Genomic DNA, 26,701 nt, shown 5'->3' on the forward strand with positions numbered 1-26,701 from the left:
GTAAAAGGAAAATGGGGGCTACAAATCTAAATCTAGTGCATAACCCTAAAAAGGGAAAATAATGTATCCTTATATAGTACTACCCAAAATAGGGAATAAAAATACAACCCATCTAGAATGTTTGGCCCAATAGGGAAATGTTCTGAGAAAAGCTGAAATCCCTCCTTTCCTCTTGTCTCGAATCGAGACACTCAACTTATGAGTGTGTCTCGATTCGAGACACACTAAGCAGATTAATCTGCTTCTCCAAAACTTGTGTCTCGACTCGAGACACCTAAATAAGTGGGGTGTCTCGATTCGAGACACCTCTTCAGAAGGGAGGATTTACTTCTTTTGCTTCCGGCTTTCGACTTCTTTCGCGCTCGACTTCCGCTTCCGCTCATTTTCCACTATTCCGGCCTCAAAACTCTTCGTAATGCTCTTGATTCCCTGAAACATAAACACCCTCTATAAGCTAATCCATTCCATATAAAAGTGGGGTGAAAGCACATAAAAGCATACGAAAAGACATCCTAAAGATAGGAGTATTTTACTCCAATCACATGCTGAGGAAGAACGGGAGGAAGCGCCTCCTATATTTCAAAACGGGTTTCATAATGAAGTAGGCGAACCATCTGGGGTCCATCAGAATGGATTCCACGCAAATAATGGAGCATCGCCAGAAATATATCAAAATGGCTATATGTCTGTATCGGAGATAGGTAGTTCTTCTGGAAACCGAGTTAGAGTGCATTCACCGGAGATAGAATACAGCGAGGAAGAGGAACCGGAGGAAGATCCGGAAGAGGATCCTGAGGAAGACCCTGAGGAGGATCCTGAGGAGGATCCAGAAGAAGAATTAGAAGAAGAAGCAGAGGAGGAAAATCCTCAGGAAGAAGAGAATGAAGAAGAAGAACAGTTAGAGGAGATAGATGTCGAAGAATACAGAGGTGACTATTTCTGGTCAAGTGTGCGGAGATACCGCAATTTGAGGGAAGATGCGGACATAGCTAACGGTCAGGCGCAGATAGCCCTAAATCAGGTTAGGAGGCAGATGCGTTCTTTTTCTAGAGGGATGTTAACAGTAGGAGCGTATTCTACTGACTTTCTGAGGATGGCTGAAGGAGTCCCTGATCTGAACGAAGATAATAGGACTATTAATCGTAGATATGTCAGGGGCTTAGGACCTCAGTTTGATGAGCTGTATGAGCACGTGGATGAACATTTCAGTACGCTTACTACAATGGCCCGCAGGATTGAAACAGAGCATGAATGGTCGGGTGATCCGTTACGACCTTATTACTTTAGACGTGAGTACCACCCAGATTACGTCAGTACGTCCTCCAGAACTACAACCAATCCTTATTTTGTGCAAAGAGGTGGACGAAACTTAGGTAGAACAGTTAGGGGTCGACACACTGGCGTAGTTATTAGGGAACCTAACATTCCGCACCAGGCACCTCCAGGTAGTAGTGATTTACATACTTTAAGTAATTGTGTTTATATGTTTGCATTATTGTGTTTATATAATTGTTGCATTGCATAGTAGAATGTCAGTAATAAGTTTTGCCTTTAGGATAATACCTCGGAAAGTAAGAACCTATAAGAAGCACTGTTGTTAAACACGCGCTTAATGAAAGAATATATATAAATATAACTTACAGAAACAATAATACAATAAACATCACACCATATAATTATCGCAAACGTAATTCCTATATTACGTTTTAGAATTTGAGGAAAGAGATGGATTACTTACAGGAAGTCGATGTGAAACATCGGTATCTGCGTCTGTATATGACGTAGAATAGAATGTTGCAGAAGTAGATATGACGATTACAGTAATAGAGAATTTTGAATTTAATTTAGTTATCGGAGATATGGAGAAAGAAGTGATGTGACAGACGAACAGTCTGTAAATGACAGAAAAATATGACAGCAGTACAAAAATTTGAAATATATTTAATAAGTATAAAGAAAGCCGTTAATAGTCGCAGAGCGTATAATCTAGAGTAAGACTTACGATTTTATGAAGATTTTGAAAGTTTTTATGATTTTTCAAGGTACAATTGTGCTCAGGCATCGCATGTGACATTGCATAACCACGATAGAAATGCATAAAAGAATGATTTTCAAAATTTTAGATCATGCATCATATCTTTATAATGGAAAAAGAAACTGCGATTTTGAGCAACTCCTTGGTGATGAGAGATGTTATCCCTCTGAGCTACAATTGTACTAACGACTTCAAACGATTTATGAAAAGTGATTTAGAAAGAGCTGCGCAGCCAAAGGAAGTTTTAAATTTGTGTTGTTCAGTAAGTAAACTCGGATGTAAAGTTCTGCGACAAATAATAAAAGATTCTTAACAAATAAGAATAAAATTGTGAAAGAAACTCCAATAAAAGAATAAAGCCATGTTAATAATTATTGCAATTAGGCTAATGAAGCCAAGGGAGAATATGAACAAGGAATTATCGCCGGAGAACATACGCAGCTGAGTTGCGATACACTGGCAACATTTAAGGATACGATATTTATCCTTGTGATAAAACGAAGAATGAAATGATAGAGAGTTATGTTAGAAGAAAGAAACGTAACGATTACGCAAGGACGAAGAATATAACGATTATTCTTATGGTAAAATAAGTAGCATAGTAAACGAGGAACACAATAGAGAAAAGAAATTGAAAGTATAAAGGACGAGAAGGTGATACTATAAATGATAAAGCATGCAATTTTGCAAAATGTGAAGGTGATTTTGCAAGATATGAAAGTTAGAAATTTGATAGATCAAGAAAGATAATAATACTATGTGACTGATATTGAGTAAAGTTACTAATATTAGCATTAAGAGTTATAAGTTGCGTTAACATCAACATTCCCTTTAATAAGAAAGAAAATTTGAAGGAGCAAATTGATATTTTACCATCTTCTCCGAAACTCAGTTTTGTAACAAACTGAAAACAAAACTCCGCCTCTCCATCGCCTTTTTGCCTTCTCCATCTTCTACGGTTCAGCAACCTCTCCGTCGCCTTTTCGCCTTCGCCATCCTCGACGGTCCAGCAACCTCTCCGCCGCCTCTGCCAACTGAAAACCAAACTCTACCTCATTTTTATGGTGCCTGAAACCGATCTAGATTCGGCGTTTCTGCTGCTACCGCCGCCTCTGCCATCTGTTGCTCCTCGCATGTCTTTGCCCTGTCAATTATCGAACAAAATCTAACTCTTATGTTAAACCTCCCATAAATACAGTGCCTCTCCTACTTTTAATCTCCGCCACTCGCCGCCTTTTCACCTCCACCATCCTCAACGATCCTGCCGATGCCGATCGAGTTTTAACTATACTCTTGTATCTTTGTGATGGGATTAGGGTCTGAAAAACTCATAAAATTTTGTGTTGTCATTACCTTCATCTTTCATACAACAACACTAAAATTTCTGCAACTATTTTGTTTCATTTGTTCTAATTGGTTTCTTGTTTCTTGTTTCATTAATTTCAGTTTGCTGGTGGATTTTGCTGCATACCTATCAAGTGTTTGGTAAATTGCCGCTGAGAAATTTTTTTGTATATGAAGCTCGGCCATTTTGTGTACAATGGAGATGAAGGATGTTGGAGATGCTCTGTTTTCATGTGGTCCATAGAGTTTTTGAGAATGTCAGTGTTTTGTAAGAAATAGGCATGCTGGTGTAAGCTATTCTTGATTTCATCCCTTTGCAAATACATGAATCTGCATAATTTTGTATGAATGATCATATTTTTTTGTACTAAGAAATAATACTCCCTCTGTCCCATTTTAAAAGTCCCATTTGACTTTACACACAGATTAAGAAAACTTTAATTATCCTTGTCTTTTTATGTTTTTTCATGTTTTACCCCTATTAATGATAGTGGAATTTTCCATAGAACTCTTTTAAGATAACTAAAAAAAGGGTAAAATGGGGTATTCATTGGAAAAACATTCTAAAAATAGTAATGGGACATTTTAAATGGGACATTCCAAAATAGAATATGGGACTTCTTAAACGGGACGGAGGGAGTAAATTTTTTCTCTATTTTTTGTTCATGGCCCACCATTTAACATCGACTACTGCATGCGTGGCATAAAAATTGATGGATTATTTATTCGACTCTCTTTGACGGCAAGTGAGATACACTTGCCAAATTCCGTCCAAGTGAGGGCGTAAAAATTAGATTTTGCCACGTACAAGGATCCAGACGTAAACAACTTTGGAGTAGGGGTCGTTCGAATAAAAATGATAAAGTAGAGGGGCTACTGTATGAGTTTTGCCTAAAATTTATAATGTCATCTCATTAAATCAAGGCCTAATCACTCAAAAACCCCTCACCTTTAAACTTTTTTTCAATTCTACCCCGACGTTGAAAATTTGTCAATTTTACCCACTTTTGAATTTTCTGTTTTCAATTGTACCCCAATATTTAAATTTTTGTTAATTTTTTTACTTAAATGATGAAATCATTCAATTAATTAAGTGTAAACATGAAATTAAATTCTTTTTTATTCAAAAAAGTACAAATAAGTCCTTTATTTTTAAAAACTAACTAAAAACCATAATCAAATTAACACTAATTTAAATTCTTAATTAATTTAACTAAATTTAAATAAATTTTAAAAATATACAATTAATATATGCGAGACATGTAAAATGTTTTAAACAAATTTCCAAACGCAAAAGACGTTAATTTAATTTTTCAGGGTACAATTGAAACACAAAAATGCAAAATAGGGTAAAATTGACAAATTTGCAACGTCAGGGTATGATTGAAAAGGGGTTAAAAGGTCGGGGTTTTTTAAGACATTAGGCCTTAAATCAATAGATAGGCATGAATTGAACATTTAAAGATTGAAAGTGAGCTAGACTGCTAAGAGTCTCTCAATTCTAAATCAGAAATCAGAACATTTCATCATGGCGGGGAAAGTGGATATTATTTCAAGATGCAAAAAGGAACATTTTAACAGTTAAACCGTACACATCAACACACTTATCCCTTACTGCAGTGAACCACACATTTTCAACATCAACACTATATACAAAATACAGCCACCATATCTCACAACATTTAAACAGTCACATCTTTATTTCGGGTAAAGTAGCATGTTCGTCGTCATCTAGAAGACGGTCTTAACCCTTGTGGCTCTCTTTAGGTTTCTGCAAATGAAAAAACAACTATGTAAAAACATAATAGTCGAACGCATGAAACAGAGAGTTAACAGTCTAAATAAAAAACAAAATCCGGTATAGTTGCTAGTGGCCGAGGAAGTTTCCAGGCTAGGTTAAGCTTTTACTCCATCGGACAATCTATCGACTTGAACAGATATAGCACTATTACTACACTAAACAACACAAACCACCATATATCAAACAAATAAGCAATAGCTACATTAGTACTACAGAAAACATCCTCTATTGCCCAACGCTCACTCATGGTAAAATGGCATTCACAGTTCTATTAGCTACTCGACTAGGATGCGTAATCAAATCAAACGTGAAATTGAAGTAAAAAGAAAGGCTGAATAATGAAAATACTAAAAATATCAGTTAATAAACTAATACCATCAACTTAAAAAATTAAAGGTATAAAAGGTCTACAGTCTCGTGTTTAAATAGCCCGGAGTGTCAGGTACATATCCTGGTATGCCAATCTAACCACAATCTAAATCAGCAATTTAGATTTTACAGCACATGAAACAAAATTGGCAGCATCACCACAACCAATTCCAAAAACTTGCTCAAAATGACCAGTAATTTAAGATAAAGTATATTAATGTTCTTTAGAGTTTCAAATGAAAAACAGTTCTCACAAAGAAAATCAGAAAACTATGAGTTTATTATTAGTAACACGTTCAGCAGCAAATTTAAGGTTAACTCGGAGTCAATTTCCAAAACAATCAAAGTTAGGACCCCCTAACACCGCCAAAACAGAAAACATAGAAACAAGTCTTTCTCAAATATTTCTATCAAATTTACTCTTTTTCTCAAAAATTTCTATCAAATTTACTCTTTGTGACTTCTTCTGTAACAGATGATTTAACAATTGCCACATCCACGGCAGAGACAAACAAATAAACTTGTAATTCTATTGAGAAACCTCAAGCCTTCATTATCCAAAACTAGGAGTGGGCTTCCATATGCTCAACTTGGACACTAGACATATGCTTTATAATAATGAGGTCTCGATGAATAAAACATTTCAATTTAACCACCCAAGTCACGTACGTAAACTAGCCATGTACACTTTTTCAATTTGGGAGGAAAATGCCAAGTTTAAAATAGATTCAAGACTCTAGTGGCACTGGTACAATCTGAGTCATGAAACAAAGAAGAGAATTCACATGACTAGAGATACAATCTCAGTCAAAAATTTACAAAAATAACAAAGCGAGATTCAAATAATTTGAACGTCGATGATTAAAAGATGACAACTAAAAGTTTAAGTCCACACAGACAATAATCAACCACTCAACTATGAACCAGATACTGAACTTGAAATTGTAGTTGCTACCCAATAATTGAAAACTAATGGCATCTATTAGAACAGAGAGAGAAGCTCAATCTTGTGTTAAAGAAGCACCAAGTTTTAAATGTTCGATTATAGAAGCCTACATATCAGCTTCCCTCATTCCCAACCCCAACCTAAAAAGAGAACTGGAAAAAGCAGTCTTACTCTAAACATCATGCCATCTCTTGGCATGCACTTCAACCCTCACTTTCTAAACGTTTCAATCATATGCATATAAATCATAAGTTGAGGACAATAACTAGAGCTGCAATTTAACAATTAATGAGACACGATTTAAATCTATTTTAAATTACAACCGAAATCTAATTTATTAAAATATTGTTAATTTGGATAATATTTTTTTATAAAATGAATTTAAATTGCAAATATCATATCATATCATGTAATGTATGCAAATTGTATTTATTTCTTACAACAGAATAAAACTTTAATAAATAAATCAAATCATTAGTTTTGTTGATCAATATTCCAAAACCGTGCAATTGGAACCATCAATTGTAAACAAAACCTAAAATGAATTTAAATCGGAATCAAACAGCGGACAAGACAGGCCTGTTTCAAAGGATGTCGAATCGATCAAATAAAAATGTGAAAATAGATCAATATAGTACCTTCTGGGTGCTCTCTTTGTATTTCTCAGCCTTCTCTTTCTCAGCCTTCTGCTTCAGCTTCTCCAGCTTCTCCCTCTCCATTCTCTTCATTTAAAAAATGAATTTAAATACTTTAATCACATATACATGATTCACCCCATAAATGACAATAAACATATAAAATCATATATAACACTGAAATCTTTTTTTAGTGACGAGGGCTCACTCCCCCTAACCAAAGCCCATGATCACTTTCAAACCCCGGGATTGGACCGCCCGCAAACCCACGTACTTGGCAATTGTCTCAACCACTCCATTTATTACAAAGGGCATAGCCAGGTTTGAACCAGCGACAATAGCGCCCAGATGGTTGAGACTTAGACCACTAGACCAACTTGTGCGAGGGCAACATTGAAATCTTTATTTAAGAAAACAAACTATGAAAATTTGATCACTAATAATCAACGTCATAAAAAAGATAACAATATCACTACTAAAGATAAATTATCTAAAAACAAATGATCCAACTGATTTATTCATAGATTGAACACATAGCTGTAGACGATCAAAAGAATTAAAAAAAATAATCAGACTCTAAGAAACCTGAATATAGACGTTTTCAGCAGCGCGTTCCTCCTCGCTAAGAACACGGCCCTTGCCGTCGCTGAAATAGCGAGTAGCGGTTGATCCACCACGAGTTGAAAACATTGAGCTACTAATACCACCGAGTCGGCTCAGCGAAAACCTTGTTGTTGCCATTTTTACGTCTTTGTTTTAGAAAACCGGTTTTCTAGCGTTTTATAAAGTTACGATTTGCGTTTTAAAATCCGGATTTTTGACAAAACCAGTGCCGCCGCCGGTTTAAATTTAATTAATTTATGAACAAAGGATCACTTTACCCCCCTTAACTTAGCACAAAGTATCAAAAACGTCAAAATTAGTAAAACCGGATCACTTTTACCCTGAATTTGGCAAAACCGGCTCAAAAATACCCCTATACTGATGTGGCACCTTAATTGAAGAGTGGGTTTTTAATTATCATAATTTATTCTAATTAATTATATTCAAATATTTATCAATCACAATTAAACCTTAATTCATCCTCGGGTGTTTTTGTACTTTTTTCAAAAACAATTCAATTTTTTTTCCGACTCTATTCTTCACCTCCACCACCGCTCCTTCACCTCCACCACCACATTCAAACTTGTATAATCAAATTTACTTTCAATTCACAAAACAAATTCACAACGAGGACCGCTCCTTCACCACTACGAAACAAATTCACACCACCACCACATTCATCACCATTGCAACACTGTCACTCGTCGAAAACGGCAACAGAAGCGACGAACAAATGAACAGTCCCAATGGGTTTGTTCATCGTTCAGATGAAGCGATGAACAGACCTAGTGGGTATGTTCATCTTCTTCAAACGAAGAAGATTGGGTCTGTTCATCGCGTCTCAGACGAGCGTCCTTGCTCGTCTGAGACGAACAGGTCTCAAGCGAGCGAGGGTCTGCTCATCTCAGACGAGCAGATCTCAGGCGAGCAGCACTGGTGGACAAGTAGCAGTCGTTGATAAACAACGAAGAAGAGAGCTGTGTCATGAAGAAAATGATGGCGGATGTGATATGAGTAAGAAGATGAGGACATGGGTAGGAGTGAAACATGGATGAAACAGCAATAGTGAAGGTCCGCAATGGGGTGAAACAGCAGCAGTAGTGGAAGAAGAAAAATAATAAGAAAATTAGGTTTAAAATTTTTTAATTTATTTTGTTAAAAATATAAAATTTAGGGGGTTAGTTTGTCATTTTAAATTAAAGGTATTAGATTGTTTTTTTTATTATTATTAGGTATCAATTTGAAATGTTAAAAAATATTAGGATCATTTTAATTTTTTTATTAAAAATCTAAATTTTAGGGATTAATTTGTTATTTATATAAAATTTGAAGGGGTAAAGGGATGGAATTGTTTTTTTAAATTATTAGGTATTTAAATTGTTATTTTAAATTAGGACCATTTTAAACTTTTTTCTATTAAAAACCACCTTGGTAAAACAAAACCACTATTAAAACTGGAGAGTGTATCTCACTCTCTTAGATGAATGTGGGGAGGGGGCGTTTTGTATCAAATTTGCCAAGTTCAGGGTAAAAGTGATCCGATTTTGCTAGTTTGTACATTTTTGATACTTTGTGCCAAGTTAAGGGGGCTAAAGTGATCTTTTGTTCATTAATTTATTCTTTAATGAGACAAAAGAGAGACTATTTTAAGCAACGAACTTACGGTGTCATGACGTTCATGCAATAAGATAACGAGTGTTTACGATATTCAAATATTTAATTATTATTTATTTTTGAACAAAGATCATTTCATCTCTTGAACTTATCACAAAGTATCAAATACACTTAAATTCGCAAAATCGGATCATATCACCCCAAAACTTGATAAAACAAGATCAAATCCACCCCTCTACCATTCTCGTCCACTTTCAAGCCTCATTTGAAACATGCTTTCTATGATAAAAAAGTTTAAAAATATTTTTTTTTCAGTTCTTCAAATTAATACTTGAATATTTTTATAAAAAAGTTTAAATTTTGAAATATAAAAAAATTAACCAATCAGACGAAAAACAAATCCCAGTAGTCTGTTCTTCACGATGAATAATGGACCCCAAGGGCGAAATTTTTTTCACGATAGGAGGCGGATCGGTGGTATCTGGTGGAGAAAAAATGTTGGCGATGGGCGTCGGAGTCAACAGCGTATTGTGGTGGCTGAGGCGGATGGCGGTCGGAATGTAGCGGTTCTCGGTGGAAATGGAATAGTTAATTAATCCGGTTTTGCATAGTTTAGGCGGTAGTGTCCCGCTCTCTTAGGGATGTTTTTGATATGATTTGTCAAGTTGTGGGTTGTTTGATCCATTTTTGCGGATTTGTGCCTTTTTGACATTTCGTGTCAAGTTCAGGGAGTGAAATGATCCTTTGCTGATTTATTTTTATTGTTAATATTGTAATTTTATGAATATAACTTTAGTTGGTTATTGCATTAGTAATATGGGACAACTTGAATAATTATATTTACATTGAGAATAAACTATATAAGTTCAACTTCAATCGAAGATAAACTCTCTCTCTATAAAATATTTACTCTCATTTCTATCTACAAAAATGTCATTTTTATCTTCATATTTGGAAGGGTGACGGAAGGTGATATTTTCGGTTTTAATCAAAAAATCATCTTTTCTCTATTCATCATGATACAATTTTTTAGAGGGAAAATTAGCTTTTTAATTAACCATATTACAGCCTGGATTCCGGAGACGATTGACAACAACTGTTGCATCTCACTCAAAGAAAATATGTAGATCGTTAAAAGAAATTGATAACTTCAGCCCTAATTTAACAGTTGTAGCATCTGCATATTCCACGTTCAAAATTCCATGCAAGATAGTAACTTTTGCATCACACCACATGCCCATTCCAGTCCTTACATACAACACTTGCTACGGAGAGGTTACGATTCACTGCAACTGTGCCATCAGAATTGATTTTTATGGTTTGAAACGGAGGAAACTTCCAAACCGGATCAGCTATGTTAGTTCTTCTGCCAGCATTGTTATCCTAACTAACTCAGCTTTTAATTATTTCTTGGTCACACTGAAACAGTCTTAGAGTCATGAGTCTAAAGTTGTCAAAATTGCACCTTTTTAAAAAATATAGCTGCTCCAACAATTCATTTGCTTTGTGAATACTATTATGTCGATATAAGATGATGCACATTCCCTCCCTCACTCCGAATGTTTCTCTAACTTTGTTAAAAACCCACTCCAGTGAAGCATCATTTTCAGAATTTACCACACAAAATGCGAGAGAAATTTTTTTATTTGCGGCATCTTAAATTGCTGCCATTAGAAGTATTCCTCCATAAACTGCCTTTAAAAATGTATCTTCCACTAAAATTATCGGCTTGTAAAAACCCCAACCTTTAATTGAAGCATTCAATGATATGAAAATATATAGGAATCTGTTCCAGTTCAGCAACAGATTCTGGATTTGTTGCTTTTAGTGCATGTAGATAAGAAGGCAGTAATTGGTATGAATCAGCTAGATTACCTCTCGTAAGCTCTAATCCCTTTTCTTTTGATCTCCATGCTCATTAGTATGTTAGTTCGACTCCATACTCTTTCTTCATGTCTTTAATAATATCGGCCGACATATACACAATTTTGAGGGTTGCGTACTTATCTTTTATGAATTTTCCAATTAAATCTGAAGTGGCTTGTCTTTTATCAGCCATTCTTTCTCCCACTTTGAAACTGTGTACGTTGTTGAATTTTCGGACAATAATCACATTTGATTTTTTTATTTCTCAGCACTATTATTTTCCATTCGCAGTCAGGCTCATCACACATTGATATACACTCAATTTTGCACGACTTGTAAGATCTGAATTGAAAATGATTGTTAATTGCACAAATGCTTAATATTGTCTTTAATGTGCGCTTATCTTTGTATTTTCGACCTTCTTCAATTTATGTTGCCTTTATTTCATCAATGGTCTTATTTTCTACGATGTGCTCTCAACTTCTTGATCTTCATTTAACAAATATCTCACATCTGTTGCATATTGAAACATGTTTGAAACTGTTTCGGAATTATCAACATTTGTTGAGTTGTCTTGCTGGTGACAAACATCTGCATTTTTTGTTAATGTTTTGTTACGCTGATCTTGATGATGAAACATACAATGATACATCTCTTAATTTTTTTTCTCAATTTCAATGCAAAGAGGAAATTGTGTTGGTTCTGATTGTTTGCTTTTCATCTGGAATTAGAAGACCAAAACATCATTATCTTGTATTACTAGTGGTAGATAATTTGCTTTAACCTGTATAAGATTAAAATAAACCAGGGTTAAAATACATATCAACATTATGTCAACATTAAATTAACAATAAATTGTTTTTTTTTCAAACATTAATGTGGTGACGGTTATTCCTTTCTTTTTCTCACCGGAAACCGTCGTTTCTTCTTTCTTCTTTTCCTTCTTCGCATTCGTCGTTCTTCTTACCGAAAACCACAAACATCATCTTCTCTGTATGAATCCGAAAACACCTGCTTCTTCTTCATCAGATTGGACTAAATCTACGGTTTACTTTGGAAAGAGGAACCGCCGAAGACAAACCACATGGGTTCGAACAGTCATTTGTTCATAAACGAACAACGGTGGAGAAGTCGCATGTACTATAACTCTCCGGCTAACTCCAACGATCACCCCCATCACCAACAACATGCGGCACGGCCATCGGAAAGGACATAAATCGGGCCAAGAATAGTGCTGAAAGTTCAAACCGTTGCTGCAACTCCGTTACAAGGAATAATGGTGAATGGTTTCTTAAACCAACTCTCAAGACTTGGATTTCAGGCGCCACTATGGTAATGACGAAGGCCATACATCTGGTTAGGTTCTTTCAATTTCATTGGTTATATTCTTTTGGAGATTTACTAAATTTTTTTGAATTAAACAATAATTATCCTCACTTTGGTATAATTGTTCAATTGTTAATTTACCTAAGAAACGGTAACTAGTTCATGAAATCTAAAACTGTTTTATAAAATCATCATCAATTTTGGTGGAGTTAATAATTTTATCAAATTGTTTTTGGTATAATTTAGATTTGGATTTGAATTCATTAAGAAAAATTAGGTGATTATTTCTTCCAAAATAATGAACATTCTAATTCTGAGAAGTTTAACCACTAATGTCCTTTGAATTTGTGTCTCTTGAATTTGTGTGAAAAATGCAAAAGACGATTTCCTTTTTCATCGCACTGTAACATCATTATCATATTGTCTCCATTGTACCATTATTGATGTGTTTTTTCTATCCAAGAGATTTACTAAATAATATGTTAAAAGTGCAAATTTAGTTTTAAAATCTTGCATTTTTCTAGTAACCGCTGTAAATTATAATATTATCTAATTGTAACCGCCTTTAAATATTTCTTTCATTATAATATTTTGTAATCACCTTCTGTTTCACTCTTTAACATTTTGTTCTTTTGTTATAAAATAATAGATTTTTATATATTTATCGGGGTGTTTTTTATGAACGCAAAATTGTGAAGTTAAAGTATTTCTTGTGAGGATTTGTACTCCTTGTGAGGTTAAAGTACTTCTTGTGAGGTTAAAGTTCTCCTTGTGAAGTTTTGTACTCCTTGTGAGGTTAAAGTACATTGACGAAGGGCTCTGTTATTTCAAGAGAAGAAACTCATTGCTTTTTCAGTGAAAAGTTAAATGAAGCAAAGAAGAAGTACTCAACTCCGTATGAAATGTTCAAGATAAGTTTTGATTCAGTTTTAAATTTTAATAACAGATTTATAGTTGTTGGTATGATTTGTATGAATATTTCGAGTTTTATCACTTATTTTAGTTTTCATTATCTTTTAGGAATAATATCATCTGAAGTTGCGGAGACATTGAACATAAGGCGAGAAAGATATAACATCAATAATAGAAGTCATAATTCTTGATACAATTCGCTTACTTTGCATATGTTAAGTGAATGTGTAATTGGATGGCCCATGAAGTGGCTAAAAAGTCCTTAAAGCCTCCTTTTTAAGAGTTATTATTGTAATCTTTGTTATCTATTTCTCACAAACATTATGTACTTCTATTTACCAAAATTAATACAATTGTTATTTTGCCGAAAAAAAAATTAACAATAAATCAACAAATGAAATAAAACAATAAATTTTTGCAAAAACTGTTAACATCCACATAATATCAACATGAAATCAAAAACATGTCTACATGATAATACCAATTATAGTATAATATGATGCTATCAACATAAATTTTAACAAGTATGTATTGCAAGAATTAATAATTTTACAATAGTATCTGATACTTGATTTGCACATTTGTTTTTACTAAATTCACTTGTAGCTGTTTTGCCAGTAATTGTTCAAGATTATCCATACTACAATCTTTTGAATAGGAAGTCCTTTATACAGCAAAATCTGTGTATTGGAGTTTATCATTCCAATAGCCATTATACTGAATAAAAATTGCAATGATATACATTCATGATTGAAAGTCAATACTTAAATTAAAAATTAATACTTTTTCAGCTTAATAATTTATTTTAAAATTTTAAATTTGAATTAGTAAATATTATTTTTATTTATCTATGTAATTAACATTATAATTATTTTAAAATCAAACTCTACAAGAAAAATTATAAATCTGAATTTGAATGATCTTAATTGTCTTACTTTAGATGAGCATCTAGATGTTGATCGACGTTAATTGTCAAACAAAATCAAAATTCAATTTTTTTTATTCTAATCTCCGGATTAAACTTCATCGCCGGAGTAATTTTTGACAATAGTTCTGCTTGGGTTTCTAAACCTATGAATTAATATTGTTAATGTGATACTTATCCTACTTGGACTCTCGAATCCCTTCATTATTACGATACTGGACATTTTTTGTAAGTCACATTTTAACTTAATCGATTAAAATGAATGTTTTTAGAACCAGACCGAAGAGCGAACCGGCTTCATCGAGGATTCACGGCTGGACCGGCTCAATCGGGTTCGATCGGAATTTTTAATTTTACTAAATATAAATTATTTAAATTAAAAATAATTAGTTTTATAAAAAATATATGATAACATATTTATATAACTATTTTAAAAATATAATTATGAAAAATATAATTATAATGACCAATTTAAAAATATATAGAATAATTACTTTTTATGAGAAAAAATGATATTTTTTTTATTTTAATAATTACTATTCTTAAATCAAAATTGATATATAAATAAAAGATATGATGCGACATTTAATTAAAATTAATTACTAAATTTGTGAAGTATAATTATAATTGATCAATATTTATATGTGTATAAAATAATTATTTTGTATGAAAAAATAATTTTAAAATTTTAAAATATAATAATTATTAATTTTAAAAGTCAAATTTAATAGGTAAAAAATATGATAATATATTTAAATAAAAAATATGTATTAAATTATAGGGCTAATAATCACCCATGGCCCCTCAACTTTAGGGGTACGGGCGCTAAACCCCCTGATATTTAAAAACGGGCGCTAAACCCCCTGAACTTTGTGGCGGCGCTCACAAAACCCCCTAAGCTCCAAATATGACGAAAATACCCCTGGCGCCGTTTTTCAGTCAACTAACATTTAAAAAAAATCTGACACTGTCATATCATCTGACACGTCAGAAATATACCTTAAAAAATTCAAACACCCAAAATACCCCTAATTTAATTTAGAAAAAAAATCAAACCAACCCAATTTAATATAAACCAATCTGTCAACCCAAAAACCGACCCAACCACCACCCCACCAACCGACCCGCCACCCAACCACCGCCGGAAAATTTTCCGGTCATCTTCTCCATTTTGAAGATGACCGGAAATTTTCCGGTCATCTTTATCTGTTCCTCTGAGGAACAGATCGTCGGACCTGTTCCTCAGAGGAACATATCCGGCGGTCTGTTCCTCAAAGGAACAGATGCCGCTCTGTTCCTCTAAGGAACAGACCCCGGAAAATTTTGGTGACCGGAAAATTTTCCGGTCATCATTCACTCGGAGAAGATGACCGGAAAATTTTCCGGTGGTGGTGGAGTGGCGGTGGTTAGATCAGTGGCGGTTTGGATTTAAATGGGTGGTTGGATTTTGGGTTAGGTTTTTTAATTTTATCAGATATTATATTAAGGGGTGTTTTAGATATTTTCATTTTTTTTTGTCTTTTGATGACATGTCATCTGACACTTGGTGCTGTCAATTTTTCTTTTCTGTTTCAAAAGACAGCCGCCAAATAAAAGACGGCGCCAGGGATATTTTTGTCCAAAAGGGCTTTTGTGAGCGCCGCCACAAACTTCAGGGGGTTTAGCGCCCGTTTTTAAACATCAGGAGATTTAGTGCACGTACCGATAAAGTTGAGGGGCCATGGGTGATTATTAGCCAAATTATAGGGCAGCGATTTTCGCACTACCAAATTATTTTCTGCACTCCACTATCGCTTATAGTTGACTATATTACCCTTTCTCACATTAACAATAACATTTTCTTTGTTCTCGTAATAAACTTTCAGAACTCATATGATATGATCATTGTTTTATCATTATTTTTGCCATTCACATTAACAACTAAACTTGTAAATTAAATCTCATATTCATAGAGATTTTCAATAAATGAAAGAAAAAACAGTCATATTATTAAGAAGTATATCACATAAAATACAAATAAATACACATTAATAAGTTTTTTTTTAAATTTGACAACAAAATATATATGTTATTCTTTGTCAACTAATCTCAATAATTATGAGTAAACTATATAATCAGTAACAAAAAAAATAAAATTTATTCATAATTAATTTAATTTTTTTAACTTGTAATATTTTTTATTTGATTTTGTTTAATTTTTTGACGAATGTTCTCTCTTTCTAGCTTATATAAATTATTTATTCTATTGATTTGTCCGACATTACCATTGATGTCTCACCAAATATTGATTTATTTTTAAATTTCAAAATTATTATTGCAATTGATATTCAATTACAAATGAGCTATATCTCAAATGGTATAAGCGTTGGACAGTAAAATTGTTAGGTCGTGAGTTTAAATTTTTCTACAACCGCTCACCCTTTCCCAAGTATATAAAAAAAATTGATATTCAATTTGCATTATAGCTTTTACATAGAGTAATGGAAATTTTAAGGATAAAAATACAAAGAGTTTTACAAGTTTATGAGATACTGCCAATAAAATTTAAATATTTTAATTATTTGATATAACATAAAAATTGTAGATTAAATTATAAAAAATTTAAAAATTATAATTATTCATGTGATATTCGGATCATGAAAGACATTAAAATTTGAAAAAATAACAAGGAAAATCATAAATTATAATTCTTTTTCACCAATTACCATCTTAGCTAGAGTTATTTCTTTGTTATCATTATTATATTAATTAATATCACAAAAGCCAATTAGCTTTTATTTACTGCCATCTTTTACAAGCTGACACTTGTCCAACCAACTTAGTAGTCTCCCTCCACTCGTTGGGTCTCTGAAAGCTCATCATCTAGGTTTTCCTCTTAAGCTATCATTTCTCTTTAGTCATTTATTAAGTGATTATTTTCTCAAAGATCAAAATATATTTCTGGCGAGATTATGATAGTTTATTTTAGTGGGAATCCAATTGAAATAATGGAATTATATGTCAATATTAGTAGGGTTTTGGTTTCTGGAGAGAAACCAACTTTTTCTTTTTGTCACTTTAGCAGAAATTTTTGTTGAAAAGTCTGAATGCTAGCATTAAAATTAAAAGTTTGTTGGTTTCACCATTTTATTAACCGGAAGATATAAGATTATAGTTTAATAAGTTTGTATGGGTCTTAGACTTAAATTCTCTTTAGAATTCGACATTATGATAGAGATAGAAAGGGTAAGGAGGATAGGACAAGATTTAAGCTTACAAAGTTTTTTTTTACCGAAAGAATGGATCTTCATTAAAAATCGACTTTTACAGTCTCGAATCTAGCCACGCCTATTGCGCTAGAGAGTTGTTACAGAAAAAACGATCTCGTGGGCCTTTCTTGGCTATATCATTAGCCGCCCAATTATAATTGCGATAAACAAACATAAATCTATTATACCCATAAACTTCGTAAAAATTCCTGCAATCTTGTATAATCACGTCACAGTCCTTCCCAGTCGTAGCAGTTGTGTTCATAGCATCAACGACTGACTTTGCGTCGCCTTCAAAGATCGGGTTTGAAGCTCCAATGCGCCTAGCTAACTGAATGGCTTTTCGGAGTGCCAATGCCTCAACCATAGCAGGGGACTCAACATTGCTGAATTGTTTTGCCAATGAGTAGACTGCTTTACCCTGATGATTGCGCACAACACAAGCTCCAACTCCAACATTGCTCTCCTTTTGAATGCTCCATCAAAGTTAAATTTGAGTTCATTAATCGGGGGCGGAGACCAGCTAGAAGCAGGTGGGATGGGAGTCGCTGTATGCTGAATCAGAGCAATCTGAGACCTTGTGGTAGAAATTGAAGAGAACGCAGTGTGGTAATCTGCCGCTGCATGAAATACAGTCACTGGGTTGCTATCAAGGTCCGAGAAAATTAAAGCATTTCGAGCTTTCCACAAGGACCAGAAGAGAGATACTGTTTTACACAAGATTGCAGACTTATTGTCTTCATCTTTGAGAGTATTCACCAAGGCTGCCCAAAACGCCTTAACTGAGTGAAAAAACAATCGACCCGTCCAGCGATTGAGATCAGACCCCAATCAAGTGGCCTCAGCGAACGGGCAGAGGAAGAACAGATGTTCTAAGGATTCCGAATGATTACACCGAGGGCATAAATGAGGCTTGTCCGACAGCCGTTTATGAATGCTTTCATTACAAGCTAACCCGTTATTAAGACATCTCCAAAATAAGCATTTGACATTAGGAGGAAGCTTAAGTTCCCATAGCACTTCCCAGGGGCAAGACGAACCCGCTGCCGAATCTATTGGATAACTAGCTTCGAAGGACAAGTGATACGCAGATTTAACAGTAAACAACCCAGACTTTATAAAATGCCAAATTCAGCGATCTTTTAGACCGGTTATACTGATCGGAATGTTGAGAATCACTGCAGCTTCTTATACAGAAAAAATGGCTTCAACCAAAGAAGTGTCCCACTGGTTTTTCGTAGTCGTTAAAAGGTCTGAAACTTTGGTAATGTTTGGAGGAAGACTTTTCGAATTCCGAATTAGGAAAGGCGACTGTGTAGGCAGCCAAGGAGAGTTGAGAATATCCACTTCTGTACCGCTTCGCACTTGCCAACGAACCCCCTGTCGGAAGATTTATCTACCTTTGAGAAGGCTACGCCAAGCCCAGGAGCTATTAGAGTGAGAGGTCGCATCCATGAATAATGCATTAGGATAGTACTTACCCTTGAGAACTCTAGCAATTAGCGAATTCGGTTGTGTCAGAATTTTCCAACCTTGTTTTGCGAGCAAGGCGAGATTGAAATGTTCTAAGTCTCGGAACCCTAAACCACCATTTTCCTTAGTCAGGCAAATTTTCCGCCACGAGACCCAATGTAACTTGTTCTCCGTATTTCGCCTACCCCATCAGAAATGCGATATAATCCTGTTGATATCTTTATGGATACATTTAGGAAGTAAGAAATAGGACATCAAAAACACGGGCACTGCCGTCGCCACGCTCTTTATAAGGACTTCACGACCTCCATAGGACAGTAAGCTTCCCTTCCACCCCGAAACTTTCTGTTTAACTTTGAGGCTTATCTCTTTGAAGGTTTCTGATTTTGATTTTGTAACTAATGCAGGAATCCCTAGGTACTTATCCTGCCCTCCGATTCTGATTACATTGAGGATTTGTTTAAGCTGGACACGCAAATTTTCTAGGGTGTTTCTGCGAAAGAACAGCGACGACTTTGCGAGATTAATTTCCTGCCCGGAAGCACTCGCATACTGCCTAAGCAAATCACGAATTATAGTAGCTTGTGAGACCGATGCTTTGAAAAATAAGAGTGAATCATCCGCGAAAAGTAAATGCGAGATACTTGGACTTCTTCTTGCTATACTAACTCCTGAGATCTCTCCTACTGCCTCCGCTTGACCAAGAAGGGAAGAGAAACCTTCCGCACAGAATAAGAACAAGAAGGGTGACAACAGGTCACCTTGTCGGAGACCGCGAGATGGCTCAATAAAACCATAGGAGGAGCCATTGAAGTTGAAGGAATATGTGACCGATGAGATGCAACTCATAATCCACCTAATCCAAGTATGATGAAATCCCATTTTCCGAATGATTTCCTTAACGAACATTCATTCCACCCTCTCGTATGCTTTGCTCATGTCGAGCTTCAAAGCGAGTTTGAATTTGGAAACCCTTCTTCTGGTTTTCAAGTAATGCGTTAATTCATGAGCTAAAAGAATATTGTCTGAAATGTTGCGTCCTTTCACAAACGCACTCTGATGTTCGCTGATGAGATTGGGCATGAATGGTTGGAGGCGGTTGGTAAGGATTCTGCATATGATTTTATAAAATACCGGGCAAAGACTAATAGGACGCAAATCAGACATAGTGATAGGTGAATCAACCTTTGGAATGAGTGTTATGGTGGTGTGACTGAGACCACGAGGAAGTCTGGCTCCAGCAAAGAAATCACGGACCGCACCACAAACATCAAGTTTTTCCTCTCCCAATTATTCTGGAAAAAAAGACTCATCATGCCATCTTGGCCCGGGGCTTTAGTCGGGTGAATATCGAAAACCGCTTTACGAATTTCATAATCAGAGAAACTCCTGGTAAGGCTCTGGTTCATAGCAGTAGTGACCCTTGTTCCCATACCAGATAGAGCGGCTGAAATATTAGATGGTCTGGAAGTAGTATAAATCTGGCGAAAATGATCCAAAGCTATACTCACTATTTGTGGTTCCTGCGTGCAAAGCTCACCTGCATTATTACGAAGTTGGGAGATAGTGTTCCTTTGCCTGCGTTGGACTACCGAGGAGTGGAAGAAGGTTGTGTTTTGGTCGCCCCAATTAAGCCAGTTTACCTTAGCTTTCTGATGCCAGAATTGTTCTTCGCGTTGATGTTCCACTGAGAGAGTAGATTCTAGTTCCTTAGTACGAACTCCATTATCCCCAAACCCCTTTTGATGTAAGTCACAAATCTGCTGTTTGAGATCAGTAATGTTACGTTGTGCATTGTGTTTTTTCTGTCTAGACCATAGAAACAATTGATGCTTGCACTCTTTAATGCCCCGCTGAACTCGGAGCAATCTGTTCACCGACCCTTCGGAATTACCATTACACGCCTCATTTATGATCTGCTTTGCCTCCTCATTATTCTTCCACCGTTGGTCGAAGAAAAAACGCCTTCTGCTACGCCTAGTTCTGGGAGCTTAATCCAAAAGAATTGGCCTGTGATCCGATCCTAACTCATCAAGATGTGTAACCATCGCCGTCGGGTAAGATGAATACCAATACAAAGAGACAACAAAACGGTCCAGTCGCATCATAATGTTGTCAACCCTAGTCCTCCTATTGTTCCAAGTGAAAGGAAAGCCCTTGAAACTCATGTCCATCAAGTTAGATTCAAGCAGAAAGTTTTGGAACATGGCTGACCTATTAATATCATACATGTTGCCCCCTTTTTTCTCCTCACAACGCAGTACACAATTGAAATCCCCACCCATTACAACTGGCCCGACTAAATTTAAACAGTAATTTTGTAAAAAAGAAAATTGCAATGCATGCTCAACATACGAAACCGCCAAATAGATACCAATAAAATTCCAAGTACAAGAATCATCGAAATTGGTAACCGTACAATGATAAAAGAAAGCAATAAAACTAACTAGGATAACATTACAACTGGTAGACCATGCTAAAGCCTAAACCCCCGGAGATACCACACGGTTCCACCACATCGCAGTCGCGGAAACCAGCTTTCCGAAGAAATTGTTGAACTACCAAGGCTTTATTTTTTGTCTCAGACAAGAATACCAAGTCAGGGGAGTGGGATCGAATGATCCCATTGAAGTTGTGAAGTGTCAGGGGATTCCCTACACCCTGGCAATTCCAACATAAGATCTTCATATATCGTCTTTGGGACCATTAAGGCTGGTATCCGCCACCTGTTTGGATTTCGGAGTAAAGCACACTCTTTTCTCCACAAGCATAGGATCAGGGTCCATGCACCTCTTAGAAAAATTATCAAAGGAAGCTTCATCAAAGCTGCTAATGTTGGTACTTATCAGTTCCCCATCCAGGGGGCTAACAACAGACCTAGCTTGCTGTATAACAGCAGACCGACGCAATCTGGGTAGTGGAGGAACCACAGCTGGGGAAGGCAAGTACTCAGTCACATTCAGGCTTGGAAAAACAGGAATGAACCCTGCTGGTTGTGTACTTCCTTCAAACGGACGCAGACTGGCCAGAATCGGAGTTGGATTGAGAGCCCTTAAAACTGTATCAATTGCACTTGAACCCGTAGGAATGAGAGGTTTGTTAACTGCAGATAGCCCCACAGAAGGAACCAATTGGTCCATATTGATGGTGGAAGGTTCAGCATGCAATCCAGCCATGTTGTGAGTAGTACCACGGTGGGACGAGACCGAATGAGGTGGTGTAGAACCAGAACTTCTGTCAATAGGCAAAGGATAACCCAGTGGTGGTTGCTTCGGCAAAAACATGTGAAGAATGCCCAGATCTTCAAGAGTTTGTATGTTGCATAGAATACCTTTCTTGGGTCCCTTGGATAAGTCAGGATCTTGAGCAAAAACCTGTAATACCCCAAAATATTTAATTAGCTAATCACGTGTCCAGTTTTGAGTCGCAGTAGTGACGATATCAGAAAGTTTTCCGATAAATAAGTTTTAGTAGGTCGGTTTTGGAAAGGATTATATGCGAGGAATTTAATAATATATTTCAATTCAAAAGTTGGAATTGGAATTAAAAGGAAAAGTGTCGAGAAAAGCTCAAAATAAAGTACATGGACCAAAGTGGTAATTTAGCCACTTTGTGTCGAAAATGGAAATTTGTAGGTTTTGACGGAAAAGTTTTAATATCGAGTTTCGTATTATTTATTGGTACAAATAATACGTATAAGTTATAATTTAAGAATTTATCGATTTAGTTATGGACTAAATCTTACGAAAGAAAAGTTTAAAGGATAAATGGTAAGAAACAGAAAGGACAAGGACTAAATGGTATTTTAACCAAAATATATATGGAATGGTTTATGAAAGAAAGAAGCAGAGAGAAGGATCGAGAGAGTTAAAGAAATTATCGCCGATTACGATCGTTTCGCCGCCGTTTCGTCGTTCGACGTCCGATTCAAGTGATTTTCGCGGCGATTTCTTCAGAATCGAATCCTCTGTCAATCCTAAGCTTCGTTTCAAGGCAAATCTTCGAAAATTTTGGTTAAAAATGGTTAAAAAGGGGCTGTTTTAGGTATATAGAATATTAGGATCGAATTTAACGTTTTTGAAGTTTTTATAGCGTTTTAATGAAAACCGAGATGCGGGTTTTGTATAGTTGAATGTATAGCACGTCGGGATGACTGAAAAGCCCCGGAAAACGACTTTCCGGGGACTGTCAAGGGTGTGCGTTCGCACACATTGAGTGTGCGTTCGCACACACCTTGAAATTTAGGGTGTGCGTTCGCACACTCATTGTGTGCGTTTTGCACACTACTTAAAACTTGGCAGATTCGAAATCCCAACGGTCAGTTTATAGATTTGCCTCTTAGGAACGCCTCTGTCAAATTTCATCTCGATCCAACGGTTTAATTGGGAGAGATCGTCGTTTTACTAAAAAGTGTCAGTGTGCAGGCAGCACCTGCGCATTGTCCTGAAAACCCCTTGAAACTTCATCGGAATCAAACTAAACCCTAAAGTTTGAAAGTATCATACGTATAGGAATACGAGATTCACGTCTAATCATTAAAAATTAATTATTTATCAGACGTGACAGCGAGCAGAGAGGTCAGTAGACGTGGGATAACGAGAGCATATCATTTCATCGACCACATTATTGATTGGATCGCGGTCAGTGTGAGTTGCACTTTACTTTCACGTATTATATATTAAAGTTATTTATATATATATATATATATATATATATATATATATATATATATATATATATATATATATATATATATATATGTATATTGTTTACACGCATCGCATTATATATAATTGATTGAAATGTTATATGTTTTATTAGTTTCTATATACGAAAACTAGTATGCGATCCGAAGAAACTAGCTATCTAATGGGTGTCAATAGGCTGTGTGATCACCAGTAATGGGTCAGTCTAGCGTGTCTGACTATGAGGTACGATTTGATATGCATGGATGATATGATTATGAAAGCTAAAATATGAATTTGATACGAGAGTGAACTCGGTTAAAGTAACCTGAGCCCCACGAGAGTGAACTCGGTTAGAGTAACCTGAGCCCCGTATCTAGTGCCACTTTGGGATTAAGAGATATGTTCTGACTGACGTGGTTGAACGTGAACGGTCCCGGGTCAGACTATTGGAATCAGTATGATTTGAATAATAGTGAGTTACGTTATGTTTCAGTATTTTAGTTTCGAAAGGATCGAGTACTTGTTCATATGTATTTTTGTATTAATGTTGATTTAAAATGTGATGCTATGTTTCTATAATAATACCGTTAGTAAATGCAAACTCACTCAGTATTTCCCCAAATACTGACCCCTCACCTTTGATGTCTTTCAGGTGCTTAGTTTGTGGACCTAGTTAGAGGCCAATTTTGAAGTCCAGAAGTCAGCTGTGTATGTATAGTTTCTGACTTCTGTGAATGTTGCAGTAGTGGTCCCGTGTGACAGAGTCGTAGCCTAGGCAGCAGTACATTTTGATTGTACATATTACTTGCTGTCCTGTTTATACGTTTTTGTAGGCTACGTGTTTTATATGTTGTGCACGGCACCAGATGTCGGTGATATGTTGGATACACTAACTGATGGATTTAGTACCGCGAGGCCAGTTCGTACAAGGTACGGTAACTAGAGCCCGCGAGGTTTTTGAATAGTTAGTGTAAATGTTTGTGTATACATGTTATGTATACTTGCTTTTGTTGCTTTATGTTATTTGTTTATTATTTACGAAAAATTAATAGTGATTTAAGGCTTGCTACGGGTTCCGGAGCTACCACTTCCGTTCCCTAGCGCCGGTTGCGGCTCAATATTTTGGGTCGTGACAATGTTGGTATCAGAGCAGTTGGTCCAGTTACCACTGCAAGTTTGTTTCAGTGTTTGTTTGAGAGCAGTTGGTCTAGTTACCACTGCCAGTTGTGTCTGAATGTCTGTTTGACTTGAAATACTCTGTCAGTAAGTAAACCTAGGAACTACTGCAGTAGAGAGTCGGACCTTAGTTGTCTGCATTTTCTTGATATGTGTATTAGAGATACATGGTACAGCCCGCGCGAATTAAGGCTATTAAGCTAATAAGTAATTAGTAACAGTATATATGAACGACTGAGGTAATTAGGCATTTAGTACTGCGTTGAGATTGATTGAATGTTAAATGTTTATAGCACCTTATAAGTTGATACTGAAGTTAAGCAAGGATATAGGGGGCTCAGATGGTCTTTGGCGTTTGGAACTATTTCTTTTTAGCATGTCTGGACAGAACGGAGCTTAGTCACATGCTGCAGAGGAACGGGAGGAAGCGCCTCCTATCTGTCAAAATGGATTTCACAACGAAGTAGACGGACCATCTGAAGTCCACCAGAATGGATTTCACTCGGATGTTAAGAGATCACCGGAGATATATCAGAATGGTTACATGTCAGCATCTGGGATTGGCAGTTCTTCTAGAGTTAGAGCTAGAACCCACTCACCAGAGATAGAGTACAGTAAAGAAAGTGAGGATAATCCTGAGGAGGATCCAGAGGAGGAGTCAGAAGAAGATCCTCAGGAAGAGGACTTCGAAGAAGAAGAGTTATCATTCGAGTTAGATGCGGAGGAGTACCGAAGTGAACATTTCTGGTCCAATGTGCGGAGGTACAGCAATTTGAGAGAAGATGGAGGGCTAGTAAATGGCCAGGCACAAGTGGCTCTGAATCAGGTTAGGAGGCAGATGCACTCCTTCTCTAGGGGAATGCTATCAGTAGTACTGTATTCCATTGACTTTTTACGTATGGTCAAAGGAATTCCAGATATTGATGAAGATAATGAGACAATCAACCGTAGGTATGTAAGGGGATTAGGACCAGAGTTTGATGAACTATATGAGCATGTTCACGAGCACTTTGGGACGCTCGCTATGATGGCTCGTAGGATCGAGGCTGACCGCGAGTGGGGCAATCCTGTACGACCCTACTTTTTCAGACGTGCGTTCTATCCAAATTATACTTGTCGATCTTCTGGTATTAGGACTAACCCCCACTCCGTGCATAGAGGCGGAGGCAACTCCAGTAGAAGAGTTAGGGGTCGATACACAGGCGTAGCTATTTGGAAACCTAGTGCCCCACATTAGACAACCCCGATATCAAATGACTAATATGCTTTGAGTATTTGTGTTTATATGTTGCATTGTTGTGTATATGTTTACTGCATGCATGATAGAGCATAACGAGTAGAATGTACCTATAGGATAATACCTCAGATAGGTAGGGCCTATAGGAAGCGATATTGACAAACACGTGCTTAAGAAAAGAATATATAAACATAATTTGCAACAGCAATCATATAATAAACAATACATAATACACTATCGCGAACGTAATTCCTATATTACGTTCTAGAACCTGTGAAGGAAAAGATGGTTTACTAAAAGGTAATCGATGTAGAACATCGGTACCTGCGTTTGTATATGATATGATATAATGTACTGAAGGAGTGGATGTAGGGATTATGGTAACGGCGAATTTTGAATTGAATTGAGCTGTCGGAGATATGAAGAAAGAAATGATATGACAGACGAATAGTCAGAAAAGTGACAGAAAGTGGCAGCAATACAAAAATTTAAAATATACCCAA

General features: G+C 36.0%; 2 protein-coding genes and 1 non-coding gene across 3 annotated transcripts; 1 reads left to right on the forward strand and 2 right to left on the reverse strand.

The window, feature by feature from the left end:
- The first annotated feature begins 3,333 nt into the window (after positions 1–3,333).
- Positions 3,334–3,418, forward strand: LOC126662388 (small nucleolar RNA snoR97). The gene has a single exon (XR_007635765.1). It is a non-coding gene; the product is annotated as a small nucleolar RNA snoR97 (small nucleolar RNA).
- A 1,490-nt stretch (positions 3,419–4,908) lies between these two features.
- On the reverse strand, positions 4,909–7,937 carry LOC126659515 (uncharacterized). Its single transcript, XM_050352806.2, has 3 exons — positions 7,716–7,937; positions 7,134–7,217; positions 4,909–5,150 (listed from the first exon to the last, which is right to left on the reverse strand). Exons 1-3 carry the CDS (start codon positions 7,869–7,871, stop codon positions 5,124–5,126), a joined length of 267 nt encoding a protein of 88 aa, XP_050208763.1. The 5' UTR covers positions 7,872–7,937; the 3' UTR covers positions 4,909–5,123.
- An 11,288-nt stretch (positions 7,938–19,225) lies between these two features.
- Positions 19,226–20,006, reverse strand: LOC126661842 (uncharacterized). The gene is made up of 2 exons (XM_050355720.1): positions 19,362–20,006; positions 19,226–19,315 (listed from the first exon to the last, which is right to left on the reverse strand). Exons 1-2 carry the CDS (start codon positions 20,004–20,006, stop codon positions 19,226–19,228), a joined length of 735 nt encoding a protein of 244 aa, XP_050211677.1.
- Positions 20,007–26,701: the final 6,695 nt, after the last annotated feature.

The sequence above is a fragment of the Mercurialis annua genome, linkage group LG8, assembly GCF_937616625.2.
Source record: "Mercurialis annua linkage group LG8, ddMerAnnu1.2, whole genome shotgun sequence".
Taxonomy (NCBI): domain Eukaryota; kingdom Viridiplantae; phylum Streptophyta; class Magnoliopsida; order Malpighiales; family Euphorbiaceae; genus Mercurialis; species Mercurialis annua.